General features: G+C 42.9%; 1 protein-coding gene across 1 annotated transcript; it reads left to right on the forward strand.

Moving 5' to 3' along the window:
* Positions 1 to 3590: 3590 nt before the first annotated feature.
* PSMD7 (proteasome 26S subunit, non-ATPase 7) lies at positions 3591 to 11427 on the forward strand. Its single transcript, XM_045533360.1, has 7 exons — positions 3591 to 3783; positions 5910 to 6001; positions 7115 to 7207; positions 7780 to 7877; positions 8420 to 8500; positions 9310 to 9401; positions 10429 to 11427. Exons 1-7 carry the CDS (start codon positions 3710 to 3712, stop codon positions 10871 to 10873), a joined length of 975 nt encoding a protein of 324 aa, XP_045389316.1. The 5' UTR covers positions 3591 to 3709; the 3' UTR covers positions 10874 to 11427.
* The last annotated feature ends 3849 nt before the right edge of the window (positions 11428 to 15276 follow it).

Raw genomic sequence — 15276 nt, forward strand, 5'->3', positions numbered from 1 at the left:
AAAAATTAGCCGGGCATGATGGCACATGCCTGTAGTCCCAGCAACTCGGGAGGCTGAGGCAGGAGGATCGCTTAAGCCCAGGAGTTTGAGGTTGCTGTGAGCTAGGCTGACGCCACGGCACTCACTCTAGCCCGGGCAACAGAGTGACACTCTGTCTCAAAAAAAAAAAAAAACAAAGCAATGTTCCCCAAAGTAGGAAGAGTACATGTAATGAAAACGATCAGTGGGACCCAGACAGAATATCAAAAGTTCCCTCATAAGATTCAGAGCAAAAGTCTCCTGGTCATTTTTCAAAGATGCAGAGGTCAGGGATCCTGAGTAATTGTAGGACTCAACCACAAAACGTAAACTAATTATGCCTATAGTTAGTTATGAGATTGGGGATGAAAATAAAAAATGAGGAGTGCTATCGAGTTGAGTAATCCCAAAACAAAGACACACCATGGTCACTACTACACTATGAAATCAGGTTCTTCAAAACTTTCAAATATTTGATCTAGAAGAATACACACCAAACTGTTATTAGTGATTACATCTGGGCGGTGGGATTGTGGGAGATTTTTACTTGTTAAGTTTTAATATTTCGGTACTACTTGAAGTTCTAACAATGAGTACACTTAGAAACAGAAAGTACATTTTGGCTGGGTGCGGTGGCTCAGGCCTCTAATCCTAGCACTCTGGGAAGCCAAGGCGGGAGGATTGCTTGAGGTCAGGAGTTTGAGACCAGCTTGAGCAAGAGCGAGATCCTGTCTGTACTAAAAATAGAAAAAAAATCAGCTGGGCATCAGCATGCACCTGTAGGCCCAGCTACTCGAGAGGCTGAGACAGGAGGATTGCTTGAGCCCTGGAGTTGGAGGTTGCAGGGAGCTACGATGACACCACTGCACTCTAGCTGGGCAACAGAATAAGACTCTGTTAAAAAAAAAAAAAAAAGTCTGGATGGAAGACGGATATGGGAGAAGATCAGACTAGAAGCAGGAAGACCAGTTAGGAAGCTAATGCTGAAGTCACCTTAATAAAACGCATAGCAGTTTGGACCATAGTTAATATTATTAATAGTTTTCTCTATGTGGTAAGATTTTAAGAGATTTTAATTTTTATTTATCTGAATATTCTATTACATAATGATCATGTGTAGCTTGAATAATTTTTTTAAGTTCAAAGTCAATTTCATATTGCTTCAGTGAGTAAGGAGCAGAGACTCCCAATAAGCTTCCAAACAACTTACCTAGTCTGTACAATTGCAATGTGAACTCAATGTGAAATAAAACATAGTGCTTTCCAAAGGCTGAAATTCAACACCTTAATGAAATTAACACAAGTCTTTTGCCTCTAAGAGGTACATTCAGGAGCCTAGGAACTGGGATCGTAGAAATCTGGCTTGGACCGGGCACGGTGGCTCACGCCTGTAATCCTGGCACTCTGGGAGGCCGAGGCGGGTGGATCGCTCGAGGTCAGGAGTTCGCGACCAGCTTGAGCAAGAGTGAGACCCCCGTCTCTATTAAAAATAGAAATAAATTATATGGCCAACTAAAAAAGTGTATATATACAAAAAATTAGCCGGGCATGGTGGCGCATGTCTGTAGTCCCAGCTACTCGGGAGACTGAGGCAGGAGGATCGCTTAAGCCCAGGAGTTTGAGGTTGCTGTGAGCTAGGCTGACGCCACGGCACTCACTATAGCCCGGGCAACAGAGTGAGACTCTGTCTCAAAAAAAAAAAACAGAAATCTGGCTTGATCCTTACTAGCAATGTGATCTTAAAAGACTCCTTTCCAAAGTCTGAGCCTCATCATTGTTTTCCATTTCATTCATGTAACAAATTGATCATTTCTATAATAATTACTGAGCGCCTCCTATGTGCCAGGTACTTTTCAAGACACTGAAGATATAAAAGTGAACTAAACAAGAGCTCATAGTCTAATGGGGAGAAAAGACAATGAATAGGTAAATCTACTACTATTCAAACATGGTAAAAAAAAAAAAACTCTACATAAAGCTAAAGCGGAAATATATAGGTAGTCGAGAAAGATGGAATTTTAAATAAAGTAGTCAAGAAAAGCCCACCATGGGAGCAACATTTGAGCAACAATTTATATTTGTAAAAGAAGAAAATACCTACTTCACAAGGTTGCTACATGCCTTGTTAACGCAGCATGGGCCTCACCTGCAAGCTTGTTAAGACTGCTCAGGTTCCATTCCAGACCTACAGAATCAGAACTTGTGCTTTAACAAGGTCTCCAGGTGATTTGTAAGCATATCAAAGTTTGAGAAGCATTGATTAAAAGGATTAAATGTTTGTGAATGTCTATACCAAGGCTGGCATATGACACTCAGTTGATTCAATAATTGTTGGTTTTCTTTCCCTTGACGTGACCCTTAAAACTTTCTAATGATAATAAAGAATAAAGATAACATTGAGCATCTCTCTTTCTAATTTTGAATAATGAGTATATCCTGGCATTACTGCCTCGTGGATCTACCAGAAAACCTGAAAAGAAAACCAAGTGGTAGACAGAAGACACGGATATATGCACATGCAGACACATTAAAACTCCTCACTCTATTAAAGTCATTCTTTCCTTGGTAGTCAGATCCCAGGCTCGTCTTTGATAATGTTTTTCACAATCCACAGGTAAGAACGACACGGAGATTGTATGTGTCCCCTGACATTTAGAGATCAGGAGTCTACCTTAGAAGGATAAGAACCCAAACTGTTGAGGAAAATCCTCTGGTAATATAAGGAAGGTAAAAGCTGTTTAAAGACATGACAAGCAATAAGTAAATAATTCAAGGTGCTACAGTATTGTTTTTGTTTACAGAAACATCAACTTAAAATGAGACAGGATATAAACCTGTATGAATTTTAATGTAACCTGCCTCCTTCTCCAAATAAGTTTAAGCCCTCGTTTCCTACATTTCCCCTTTTGGTCTTCCTTTTTCTCTTTCCTACCTAAATATCACAACATACTTCCTTATTGCCTTCCATTTTTTTCTTCAACCCTTATGTAAATTTTGATTTGAAAAGCAACCTCTGTGATCTGACCCTGGGCACAAATCTCGCTCCCCCAGCGGCCCTGGTTACACAGTAATGGAAAGACAGGTGGAAACCTGCAGGTTGCCACTTTATCTGCAAATGTCCACAGAAACGACAGAGGAGAAATGCCGCCGACGGAGACAATGATGAGATAAATTGCCAAGCCTACATTAAAACCATGCTATAATGTTAGCGACTTCAAGGTCCTCTAAGGAATCCTGGAGGATTTTGACTTGAAGCAAAGGTGAACATTTTCTGGGTGGTGGAAATATAAACTTACTATTTACTTATTTCTAAGCATTTTTTCTATATTCTTCAAAAGGGGGTGTGAGTGAACTAGGAAGGAACTGAAGCGAAAAGCCGCTGCAGGTGACAGTACAGGTCCAATACCAGGAGGTCAAGCTTTATCGGCCGCCAGGGTCCCTTTGGCTTTAAAGTCCAGGGAAACGCAAGGGAGGGGACCGCGGGCGGCCCCGCCTTCCTCCGGGGCTTTCCCCTTCTCAAGATGGCGTCCACGGCGACAGTCCGGGCACGCCGCGCAAGGCACTCTGGGAGCGGAAGAAGGAGGCCGCGCGGCTGCGGTTGAACCGGAAAAGGAGGCGCTGGGCCTGGAGGAGCCGCTGCCGGTATTTGCGGGTCGCGGGGAGCCAGGCCTGGCGGGCAGGGTGTGTCGCGATGCCAGAGCTGGCGGTGCAGAAGGTGGTGGTCCACCCCCTGGTGCTGCTCAGTGTGGTGGATCATTTCAACCGGTGAGCGGGCGGCGCCGGGTGACCTAGCCGGGCTGGCGGTGCGGCCGCTGCTGAGTCACTGGCACGCTGGGGATGGCGCGGTGGCCGCGGGCGAGCTGGGGACGCAGATGGGGCGGCGGGCGGCTCTGACTGTCGACGGGCCCAGACCAACCTCGGCTTACGAAGCCGAAGTCACCCCGGCATCACGCCCCTGCTCCAGCCGCCACCCTGGGGTCTGGGTTCTCTGTTCCTTTTTCCAAGATCTGGATGATGCCAGGGTGTGGGGGGCAAGTTCCAGTTGGCCTTGAACCCCGACCCCAGATCGGTGCCCATCTGTCACTTCGTCTGCCCCTTTTCACCGAGAAAACTGGGTCTCGTAGGAAGGCACTTCAGACTCGCGCTTCTGTGCCCTCTGAAGGCTGTCACCGAAATTCCGATCTCACCGCTCCTAAGCGCTTCCTGGATGGGCCGAGGTTTCAACCTGTGAAAGTGTCTAAGTGGGAATCTAGTTTGATGATAGCTTAAAATGTAGATGAGGTGTCAGTTTTTCTTTTAAAAACGAGACCACTTGGAGATTCTGGCGTTAGTGATTCACAGGTCAGAAAACTTCACAGGACACCTAGTAAGTTCGTTGTTTGAGGGTGTACATCCGCCACCCCTTGCTTGTTTGGGAGCTGTTCATCCTGCTAGACCTGTTGCACGTGTTCATAAGTTTTACAAGATTATTACTTGAATTGGCAAATGGGAAGAGCAGTTGGGAGCGTCTGCTGTAAAGTTACAGTTGCTAAGTATCCATTCTCCCGCAACTTGCTTTGTACAGCTAATTCATCCAGAGCCAGAAACGACCGTCAGTCTACCGGGATATGTGGCTTTTCTACTGTACAGTAATTACTGTTTTTCTCCCACTGGATATTAGGGGTGCTGATGGGCAGGCACCATTTCAGTTGTATTCAGGCACTTGTTAAGAGCTCTAGCTGCTGTGTCAGGTAAATGCAGGGTTTTAAGAAACACAAATGGACTTTTGTAGACCAAAAGAAAAGCCTATGAGTGTGGAAGTTTCTTTGGAAGTGTGGAAACTCAATTCCTATGTGTGCTGAACTCATTTCCCCCCACCCCCCAAAAAAATTTTTTTCACAGCCCCAAGTTATACAGAATCACCAACTCTTTTTGATCCAAACCCCAAGTTTAGTAAGCATTTATAGATTTGCCAACTATATGTCAAGAAAAATACTGCAATTAAACCAATGTGAAAGGAGCAACTTTTGAGGAAATGTAATTTCCTATGTAGTGGAAATGTAGTGGCTTTTGTCTTTCCTTAGCATAGAATTGTATTGTTTTCGTGTCTCACGTTTGCTAGTGGTTAAGGCATTCTTGAAGACCAATGAAATGAGAGTGTGTAAGCAAAACACTGTAAACTCCTTAGGAGAAAACAACTGGAGGGATTTGCAATGCAGATAGAAATTCTGAAGTAAAATCTTGCTCATTCAGTCCTCCTTTGTGTGATGAGTCACCAGCTCATTTCTGGCTTCTGTCTAATAAGCCAACCAGAGAGGCCACAAACCGCACACACATGCCTCTGGGTCAGAATCACTTTCTGAGCCTGTAGACTTCACAAAGAATAAATTACATCTAGTGGGGCTTTTAGACGTTGAGCATATATTCCAGAGGAGAACTGGCAACCCAGAAGCCAGGCCATAAAACTGGTTCTACTCTAGCATCTTTATCCCTGAAAAGATTTGAGGATGGACAAAGTTTAAAGGAGAAAGAAGAGCTGCAAAGAAAAGGTTAAATGTGGTAGCATAACTTAAATGTGCTTTCACAAGTAGCAGTCTAAAATCCTAAGATCTGGGAAGTTTGCGTTTTCTTCATTTTAAATTTCTATGAAGTTTGAAGTTTTTCCAGGAATGTGTTACTTTGCAGTCAGTGGTAAGTAAGAACTACCAGTGTGCAGTAGGTACAAAGTTCACGAATTATCCTTTGCATTAAGAACTAACATAACCCTATTGTTGAATATATTTGTTCACGGAGTTTAGTTCCCTGGGTAAACTAAATTGTATCTACGCCATTGATGTTTCCCATTAAGTATGTAACTGTTGAGTTTACATTTCAACGCCTATCCAAGACTGATCGTCTGTTTTCTCATTCAGAATCGGCAAGGTTGGAAATCAGAAGCGCGTTGTTGGTGTGCTTTTGGGGTCATGGCAAAAGAAAGTACTTGATGTATCCAACAGTTTTGCAGGTAAAAGACACAAATTTTACATTTTTCTCAGCATGGTTAAAATAAACATTTGTTACCATTTTTTAGTACAACCCAGAGATTCTATTTCAGACTTGCTAAAGTACAGAAGAGAGAGCTCACAGGCCATACACTAGACCAGACAGCAAATACTGTAAACCTGCAGGCCATGTGGTCTCCATTGCAACTGCTCGTCTCTGCTGTTGTAGTACAAAAGCAGCTATAGACAGTAGGTAAACAAATGAGTGTGGCTATATCCCAGTACAACTTTATAAAAACAGGCAGCCAGTGCAATTTATCAACTCCTGCACTAAACTATTTATGGTTGTGGGTAAGCAAGGGGAGAGATGGGCAACTTTGCCCTTTTACTGCGTATCATGAATCTTTACAAGAACGTATCCATGTATTACTTTTATGATTAAAGCAACAACAAGGAAGTAATTGCTGGCATGACCTCTCGACTACAGGTCACTAACTCCAGTGTCTGAAAGGACCAGCCAGTAGTGTCATTTGCCAAATGGGAAATAATTAGGAAGTGGTGGGGCTTTTAGAGAACTGAAGAGCATGGTTTGTTATAAAGCAGGCAGCCCCTGTCTCCCTATAGCCAGTAGCTGCCAGGTCTTCCATTTTTTTAAGGGAAACTGCAAGTCTGGATTTTTATTTAAACTCTCCCAGTTCTTGAGAGCAACTCAGAAAAAATTTTAGGCCAGGCATGGTGGCTCACCTAAATCCTAACACTGTGGGAGGCTGAGGCAGGGGAGGATTTCTTGAGGCCAGGAGTTGAAGACCACCATGAGCAAGAATGAGAGCCCTGTCTCTATTAACAAAGATAGAAAACTTAGTCCCAGCTACTCGGGAGGCTGAGGCTGGAGGATCACTTGAGCCCAGAAGTTTGAGATTACAGTGAGCTATGATGATGCCACTGTACTCCAGCCTGGATAACAAAGCAAGACTTTGTCTCAAAAAAAAAAAAAAAAAAATCTTTTTTTTCATGCCATTTTGGATAAATCAAACATGTGAATCAGATCTGGCCTGGGGTCTCTACTTGTGACCTGCTTTCTAGTGATTTCTATTGAGAACCCTAAACTAAATCTTATGTATTTTTTTTCTCTTTAGTACCTTTTGATGAAGATGACAAAGATGATTCTGTCTGGTTTTTAGACCATGATTACTTGGAAAACATGTATGGAATGTTTAAGAAGGTCAATGGTATGTCTTGATTTTCTTAGAAGATGTTAGAGCATAGCATTGTGTGTGTGTGTGTGTGTGTGTGTGTGTGTGTGTGCGTGCACACACACGAGTGCAGCTATCTTTTTTTATAACTATTCCTTGTAATGTCAAAGGCTCTTAGCTTATCTAGACTTAAGTAAGACTAGTGGTAGTAGAGGAGTATCTCTCTGTCACTGGTATTGTTTTCATTTTAGTTCATTACACCAGCAACATTGCTTTAGAAATGTTTATTCCCACAACAGTTGCCATTTTTGTGACGTGAACTTGCATTTGTTTACGTATTGCCTTAGAATTATTCTCTAAATTGTTTGCTATATGACTAGTTTCCTAAACTAGTCTGGGATATAGCTGTCTCTGGATTTCCTATACTGCTTATCTTCTGAGAATTCTGTTTTTGAGTTTTAGATGTCATACGTATGTCAAGGTTTAAAATAGATGTCTGCAGTTTTCAAAAAGATAGAGGACATAACCACTGGTATTTTCATCCTGTTTGAGGGAATTGTGCAGATCTTCACGAAACCATTAAAACCCACTAATTTTTTCCATCCCAGCCAGAGAAAGAATCGTTGGGTGGTACCACACGGGCCCTAAACTACACAAGAATGACATCGCCATCAATGAACTCATGAAAAGATACTGTCCCAACTCAGTGAGTGCTGTTTTTAAAGCTCTTGGATGATATTTTTTGCCAGCCAACTCAAGCAAGCGCATCCTAGGAAGGATTTGGGTAGCAAATCCGTTCACTGCTTTTTCTTCATAAACTTGTGTCAATTTGTAGTGTTCTGTGAAGTGTACTGTAACCTAATGTATTTGGTAAATAACAGTTAACACCTGCTAAGTACCAGGTATGTGAATTATCTCAAGGAATCCTCTGGGTAACTACATATCCTCTTTACAAATGGGAAAACTAAGGTTCAGAATGGTTAGTGAGTCTGGTAAGTGGTGGGGCTGGGGTTGAGATTTTGGCTCTCTTGACTCTGATGTCCCTCTGCTTAATAACCACAGTCTCCTGCCCCTCAGCTTGTTAAGGGGAAGGAACAAAGAACAGAGCACATGATAAGACAATTTGAAGTATAAACTCATTTTTGCTAAAAATTCTGGCTGGTTTCTAATTGAATGAATGAAATTGTTAGAAGAATGGCTGAAATTACCAGGTGCGAGGTGGTTTGCTAAGATGTGTTTCTCCGCCAGGTACTGGTCATTATCGATGTGAAGCCGAAGGACCTGGGGCTGCCCACAGAAGCGTATATTTCAGTGGAAGAAGTTCACGACGTAAGTCATCTTGCTGTGAGCCTAGGACATTAGATTTGCTACTTACTGGGTGATTTTTTTTTCCCTTTTCAAGTCAACAAATGCCTTATCTCTCTGTAACACAGAGAAGGTGGTTGATCTTAAATTTTCTCCCTTTGAGTTTTTTTGAATCTTCAAATTTAGAAATAGAGGGACCATAGAAATCTAAATTCCCCTTTTATAAATGAAATTTGAGTATGGAATACCAAAGTATTCAAACAATTGGCCGAGATGTTCACAGCAGAGGAGATGCACCACCTGGTGAGCTGGGTCTGACTCTCGTGCTGTGTCCACTGTTGAGCCTCCTCTGTGCCCGTGTGCTTTTCTCCTTGGAGATCTCCCGCCCCTATGGACTAGATCTTAGGTTTTCAAATAGAATAAGTGAGCACCACCAAGAGCGAGATGGCAAGACCTCTCTGTGTGATCATTTGACACCAGAATGCTCAGCTCTGAGTGTCCATCCCCAGCGTAGGCTTGAGGGAATATTAAGATTTTCCTTTTAAAAAAAAGATTTTCCTTAGAAAACTATTTAGTGGCCACCACAACATAACAAACAACCTCGTGATAATGCCCCAGCAGACTTCATCACTGAATATCACCACGGTGATTTTAGCTGTGTAGGCTAAACTTTCAAAGCAAGCGTTACCCACCTTTTCCATGGAAAAGTCTCAGTAATGCACCCATGAAATGAGCTGACTTAACACAGAAGCCTCCAAACGTGAAAAGGAACGCATGCCAGTTTGTCTCAGTTTGTCTTAAGTAAATAACTATAGGTAAGCCTCCTCTCCCAGGACGGAACTCCAACCTCAAAAACATTCGAACACGTGACCAGTGAAATTGGAGCAGAGGAAGCTGAGGAAGTTGGAGTCGAACACTTGTTACGGTGAGCCCTTGCACAGCATTGTAGTCGTTAGCTGCCGAGAGGCTGCACGGTGTAAGGAAACCTGTATCAGGAGTGTGGGACCCTGGGTTCTGGTCCTGGCCGTCCACTAACGATTCTGAACAAATCACAGTCCCGTTCTGAAACTTTGTTTTCTGGTCTATAAATTGAGGTGGTTGAACTACAAGGTCATCACCAGTGTATCTTGAGTTACAGTTTATGACTGTGGGTAACACATCTTGTTCAGAAACTATAATGTGGAGTGTGACAGGAACAGATGTGTGACATAGACGCAGCCTGCACACTCCATTGGATGTGACTGCCAACGAGTATGGCCCATTGTCTGCAGAAAATCGTCATCTTGGGATAGGTTTTGTTTTAACATCCTATATCTATCTGGCCAAGTGTGGTGGCACATGCGTGTAATCCCAGCACTTCGGGAGGCCAAGGCAGGAGGATTGCTTAAGGCCAAGAGTTTGAGACCAGCCCAGGCAACATAGCAAGACCCTGTCTCAATCAATCAGTCAGTCAGTATCCTATATCTATAAAACCCTTATTTCAAAAGGTCATAGTTTTTATCAACTGATGAGTAATTTCCAGTTTTAAAAATCACAACTGATTGAAGCTAGGATCAAAACATCCTAGAGACAGAGGTGGAGAAATGCCATCCTTTCTAGGAACCGGGAAGTTGAGGTAGAGAGCTTTATAACACAAGGTTACCCAGAAAGTGATTGGCAGATCTGAACTGTTGGCCCAGGCAGTCTTTGTTTTTAAGTGAAAATGGCTTCGTTTTAGCTGTTATAATCATCTTTTGAAAAATGCCTTCTGGTGAGAAAGTTAAAATATGTGCCCCAAGTGAAAACAAAATTAAAGCAATTTATACCCAAATCTTTAGCAAATGGAGAAGTAACATTTTTCTTTTGAAAACTTTCCCCTTGGACAAAGCTGGGTGTTTTTTTAGGATGGGAGAACTCACCCACTAATCTGGTGGCCTCATGCTCTTTCCCACCCTTCTTGTGGGTTCTTACAGAGACATCAAAGACACTACAGTGGGCACTCTTTCCCAGCGGATCACAAACCAGGTGCATGGTTTGAAGGGACTGAACTCCAAGCTCCTGGACATCAGGAGCTACCTGGATAAAGTAGCCACAGGCAAGCTGCCCATCAACCACCAGATCATCTACCAGCTGCAGGATGTCTTCAACCTGCTGCCCGACGTCAGCCTGCAGGAGTTCGTCAAGGCCTTTTACCTGAAGACCAACGACCAGATGCTGGTGGTGTACTTGGCCTCGCTGATCCGCTCCGTGGTGGCCCTGCATAACCTCATCAACAACAAGATTGCCAACCGGGATGCAGAGAAGAAGGAAGGGCAGGAAAAGGAGGAGAGCAAAAAGGATAGAAAAGATGACAAAGAGAAAGATAAAGATAAGGAAAAGAGCGACATGAAGAAAGAAGAGAAAAAGGAGAAAAAGTAAAACATGTAGCTTTTTTTAATCTGTAAATTAAAATCTTATAAACTAAATCAGTGTGCTGCTAGAGGGTTCTTTTCCACTTTAAGTGCTTGTTACAAAGCTGTCCTGATGAGAGCTCTCTGCCTTCAGCCACCCTCGCTGTGGCATTACACGGAAGTGAATGGACGGAGGGACTGATCTCGAACCTGAACTGCAGCTTCAGCTGCTGGGAGTTGGGGATGTGTTAGCTCAGGCTCCAGATGGTGTGAGAAAAACGAAGAGAAGTCAACATAACATTTTTGGTACTCTTCATTCTTTAACCTGTAAAACCAGGAGTTGAATTTTCCCCATCTTGAAAGACTCTTGGGATCTGGTTCTGGTGATTAACAAAATTGCTGAATGGAATGCATGAGTTCCATACGTTCTCTGCCTCGTAACAGCGTGAGGTCTGGCCCTTCTGAACTCCATTGAGAATACCATGCCGCGCTTGGACCTGTAGCTCTGGCATTCTCAGGGCTTGGGATCCAGCTCCATATATTGTTTACCTTCAAAGACACAATTAAATGGCTTGGTTTTTACATCTGTGTTCTAGTCGTTTTTGACCTTGGGAGTAGTGATCCATTGTTTTCAGAAGCAGCCAAGACAGCTTCAATGAAACTGCCTTAAGGAATTCTTTTAGTATCTTATGAAAGAGAGGATCTCATTCCTTCAAATAAAACAGGCAGACTGCTATGGTGAGGAGAGCTCTCCACGGAGCCCAGAAGACCTGGGATCTAGTTTGTGCCTCAGCGTCCTCATCTGTAAAGTAGTAGGTTGCAGTCATTTCTGTCAAGTTTTTCAAAAGAGACACATTCATTTACCACTGCGGCAGGTCTTAAGGACGTCAGACCACAAGGTTAGCAGGCGTGGTACTAAGAGTGGAACAAAGTTGCCCCAAAATAAGCGCACAGGACTCCTAGAGGAGCAAATTAAATAAGGTACTTAGCCAGACACAGTGGCTCACGCTTGCAGTCCTGGCACTTTGGGAGGCTGGAGGCGGGAAGACCACTTGAGGCCAGGAGTTTGGGACCAGCCACGGCAATAGTGAGACCCCACCTCTATGAAAAATTTTAAAAATTAGCCAGGCTTGGTGGTGGGTGCACACTTGTCCTAGCTACTTGGGAAGCTGAGGTGGGAGCACCCCTTGAGCCTAGGAATTTGAATGTACCACTGCACTGTAGCCTGGGTGACAGTGAGACCCTGTTTCAAAAATAAAATAATAAGGTACTTAATCACTTGACATACAGTGGTCACGTGGACATTAGTTCCCTTTCTTGAGCAGTAAGAAGCTCCTTAGGAGTTCTTTAATGTACTCTATGGGTTATGATGTTCAAAGATTTAAGAATTCAATAAAATAGCACAAAAAGTCAGTTGAATCTCAGAAACCACTTGATGAGGTTACGATGCCTCAAAGTGATCAGAAGCCTTGATTTTTAGTCCATAGACCTGCTGAAGAGCTAGGTGGTAGAAATTTGGGAGTGGATTTGGGTTGAGTATCCCTTATCTGAAATGCTTGGGACCGGAAATATTTTGGATTTTGGAATATTTCCGTTATACTTAATAAATGGCTAAGCACCCCTTATCCAAAGGGTCCAGTGAGCATTTCCTTTGAGCATCATGCCGGTGCTCAAGATGTTTCAGATTCTGGAGCATTTCTAATTCCCAGATCAGGGACAGTCAACCTGGAGTAAGGTGTAAAACAGCTCTTACTCCATATACATGGACACTTGGTCCCCTCAGAGTTCATTAAGATTCTGAGATAAAAAGAGATGGTAAAGGAAAAACTGCAGAGAACAAAGGCTTACTTTTTCAGCAGTGAGAAGTCAGATGGTTGTATCTAACTGCACAAAACATTAGAAATACATAGTGTAAAACTGAAGATATATCCAAAAGCCCAGGAGCGTACAAGAAGCTTTTGAGGTTTGGTTGCCATGTATAGAATAGGCTGCTGTGGGACAGGGGACCTGGACCGTTAACCCTCTCCAGGGAATGGACAAGAGGAAAACAGTTCTGAGGGAAGACGCCGGCTTCAGGCAGGGGACGTGGAGAGGTATCCTAAGGAGTGAGTCCTGTATCCAAGGCTTGAGGGCGAGTGCACACCTGAATTGAGACCACACAGGATTCAAGTCTGGACCTGAACGGCTTCCGCACAGTCCCGTGAAATAGCACAATGCCACGGGCTTTTAAGTTTGTCACAGTTTGATGAATTGGAATGTTTACTGAGCATCTAAGAACATGGGAGTTCCCAGGCCTTGTTATATTTAATAGTTTGAGCCACATAGGGGCAAACTTGACTTCTACCTTCCTAACAGGGTCTTCAATTCCTACTTCTAAAGAAAACAGCCAGTAGCCTGCAGAGTCACTTAGGCACATTTTTTTAAGGCAAAACTGCTGCCATCATGTGTGGGGGGAGCCTAGAGGGGCTGCTGTTGAAGTCTGGCTTATACAAATAGCAGCTGGCTGCACTGCAAAACCCACGGCCCACGCCTAAAACGAAGCCTTACATTTACGTAGTCTGGCAGTCAGGACATGAGATTTCTAAGTAACTTTTGTTTTTGAAAACATTGTATCCTAAGTATCCTAGTCCCAAGCCTGCATCTCATCTCCACAGCTGTAACCATTGGCTTCACTTCATTTCCTGACACCTTCTAGAATGTCTCGTTACTGGGTTCAGGCGGACCCTGTTATACACGTTACAGAGAGGAGGGTATTTACTCCTTACGGGTTTTCTGTTTGAAACCATCTGATATATCCCTCAACTGATGGGTTAGTTATCCTTAATGAAGACATATAACCTGTCAGAATTGGAACGAGAGCTTTGGACCAACCCACTAAATCCTCTTTAATTTTGCTCAGACAGTCAATCACTAAAGGGACAAAACAGAAGTCATCTTTACTGAGGGGCTGCTGTGTTACCTCTCCATGAGCTAGATGCAAAGTGAACCTTCCAAGGAGGAACTAGAGACCCAGAATTTTACTCCAATTTCTGGAGGACCCTTCAGCTACGCGAATTCAACCATATCCAATTATTAATGACTTAACACAGGTCCTCGCAAAAGAATGAAATATCCCATTCACTGGAAAGTTATGAACAGGCCTTTTCTTCTACAGTTTCCCTACAAAAATATAATATGTAAAACATATATATAACATATAATATTATAAAACTTGAGAATTAATTAGGGTGGGTTGTTGAACTGCAATATGCTAACAAAACTCTTCTACCTGCCCTGTCCTGGAAAAAGAAGGATATGGACATGTCAGGAGGCAGAGAAACATTTGATTCGTGTGACTCGCAAGAGAAAATGTGTACAACTTCCTTAAGTAAATTCACTAGAAATTATTATTCATAATATAGACAAGTCCTATGCCATTGAAGTCAGCATTATCCATTCTTGCCTGGGAACAACACAAAGTTGAGATCTTCCAAAAATTTAATGGCTATTTTTGTTGGGGGTGTAGATAAAAATTGACTTGGGAAGTGGGGAAATGGAAGTGAGGAAAGAAAATGGGGAAAAGAAAAGAAGAAACTGGAAGTCAATATGTTACCAGGGCCCAAATCAAGAGAAATCTTTTTCTGATCACTCTCTTTGGAGCCAATCTGTTCTTCGACACTAGATGGCGCCATTGACTCATCTCATCTCATCTCATCTCTTGGCAAGAGACGTGTGATTCCCAGTTCAGCACAGAACTGGGAATCTCCCCCAGAGTTGCTTCCTGACACTTCTGCTCTGGGCTGCAACTATCCCGGCAAGATTTTGAAGAAATCTGGAGAGCGTATGGGTACCAAAAGATTGGGTCGAGCTGCCAGGCCTCCACCCTTGCTGTACTCTGCCCATACTAGTGCTTAGGGGAAGAATGTACACAGTTTCTCTGCCCTGCAGATAGCTCATGCTTTGATTTCCCTCACTCCTGGTATCACTCCTGATTTCTTTAAGGACCATAGTCAGTGATGTGCTGGTAAATGTGTAACAAACAGTTTTCTAAAATGAGGGTGAGGGGCATTGATGTGTAGCATTTGCCAATTTCCCTGGTGTAAATACTCCCACCAGCTATTTCAAGCCAACAACATGAGTTTGGAAGACATGCACATTAGCATGGCATTATATAGTATTTCCACCATACAGATACAACAGACAAAACTAACCTTAAATGCATACATGAGAGTAAAATGTAGTGAAATAATCAGATGCAACCCATTTTGAGGGTTTTTTAAACTTTTAAAAATATAATCTATTTAATTGTAAGTTTATATGATTTAATTTTTAATGATGGCTGTGTTTAGTCAACAGCTTGCAAAATTCCTGAAAACATAACAATTGGCTCTTGCAAACGTGTACAAATTGACTGCAAGACCACCAGTGAGTGTGGGCTCCCAGCGCCCCCAC

The sequence above is a fragment of the Lemur catta genome, chromosome 20, assembly GCF_020740605.2.
Source record: "Lemur catta isolate mLemCat1 chromosome 20, mLemCat1.pri, whole genome shotgun sequence".
Taxonomy (NCBI): domain Eukaryota; kingdom Metazoa; phylum Chordata; class Mammalia; order Primates; family Lemuridae; genus Lemur; species Lemur catta.

Excerpts from the sequence above, each read along its gene's own strand:
- PSMD7 (XM_045533360.1), top strand. The coding sequence starts at position 3,710 with ATGCCAGAGCTGGCGGTGCAGAAGGTGGTGGTCCACCCCCTGGTGCTG. Across the intron at positions 6,002-7,114 it reads TGTATCCAACAGTTTTGCAG|TACCTTTTGATGAAGATGAC; the intron begins GTAAAAGACACA and ends TTTTCTCTTTAG. Across the intron at positions 9,402-10,428 it reads GGAGTCGAACACTTGTTACG|AGACATCAAAGACACTACAG; the intron begins GTGAGCCCTTGC and ends GGGTTCTTACAG.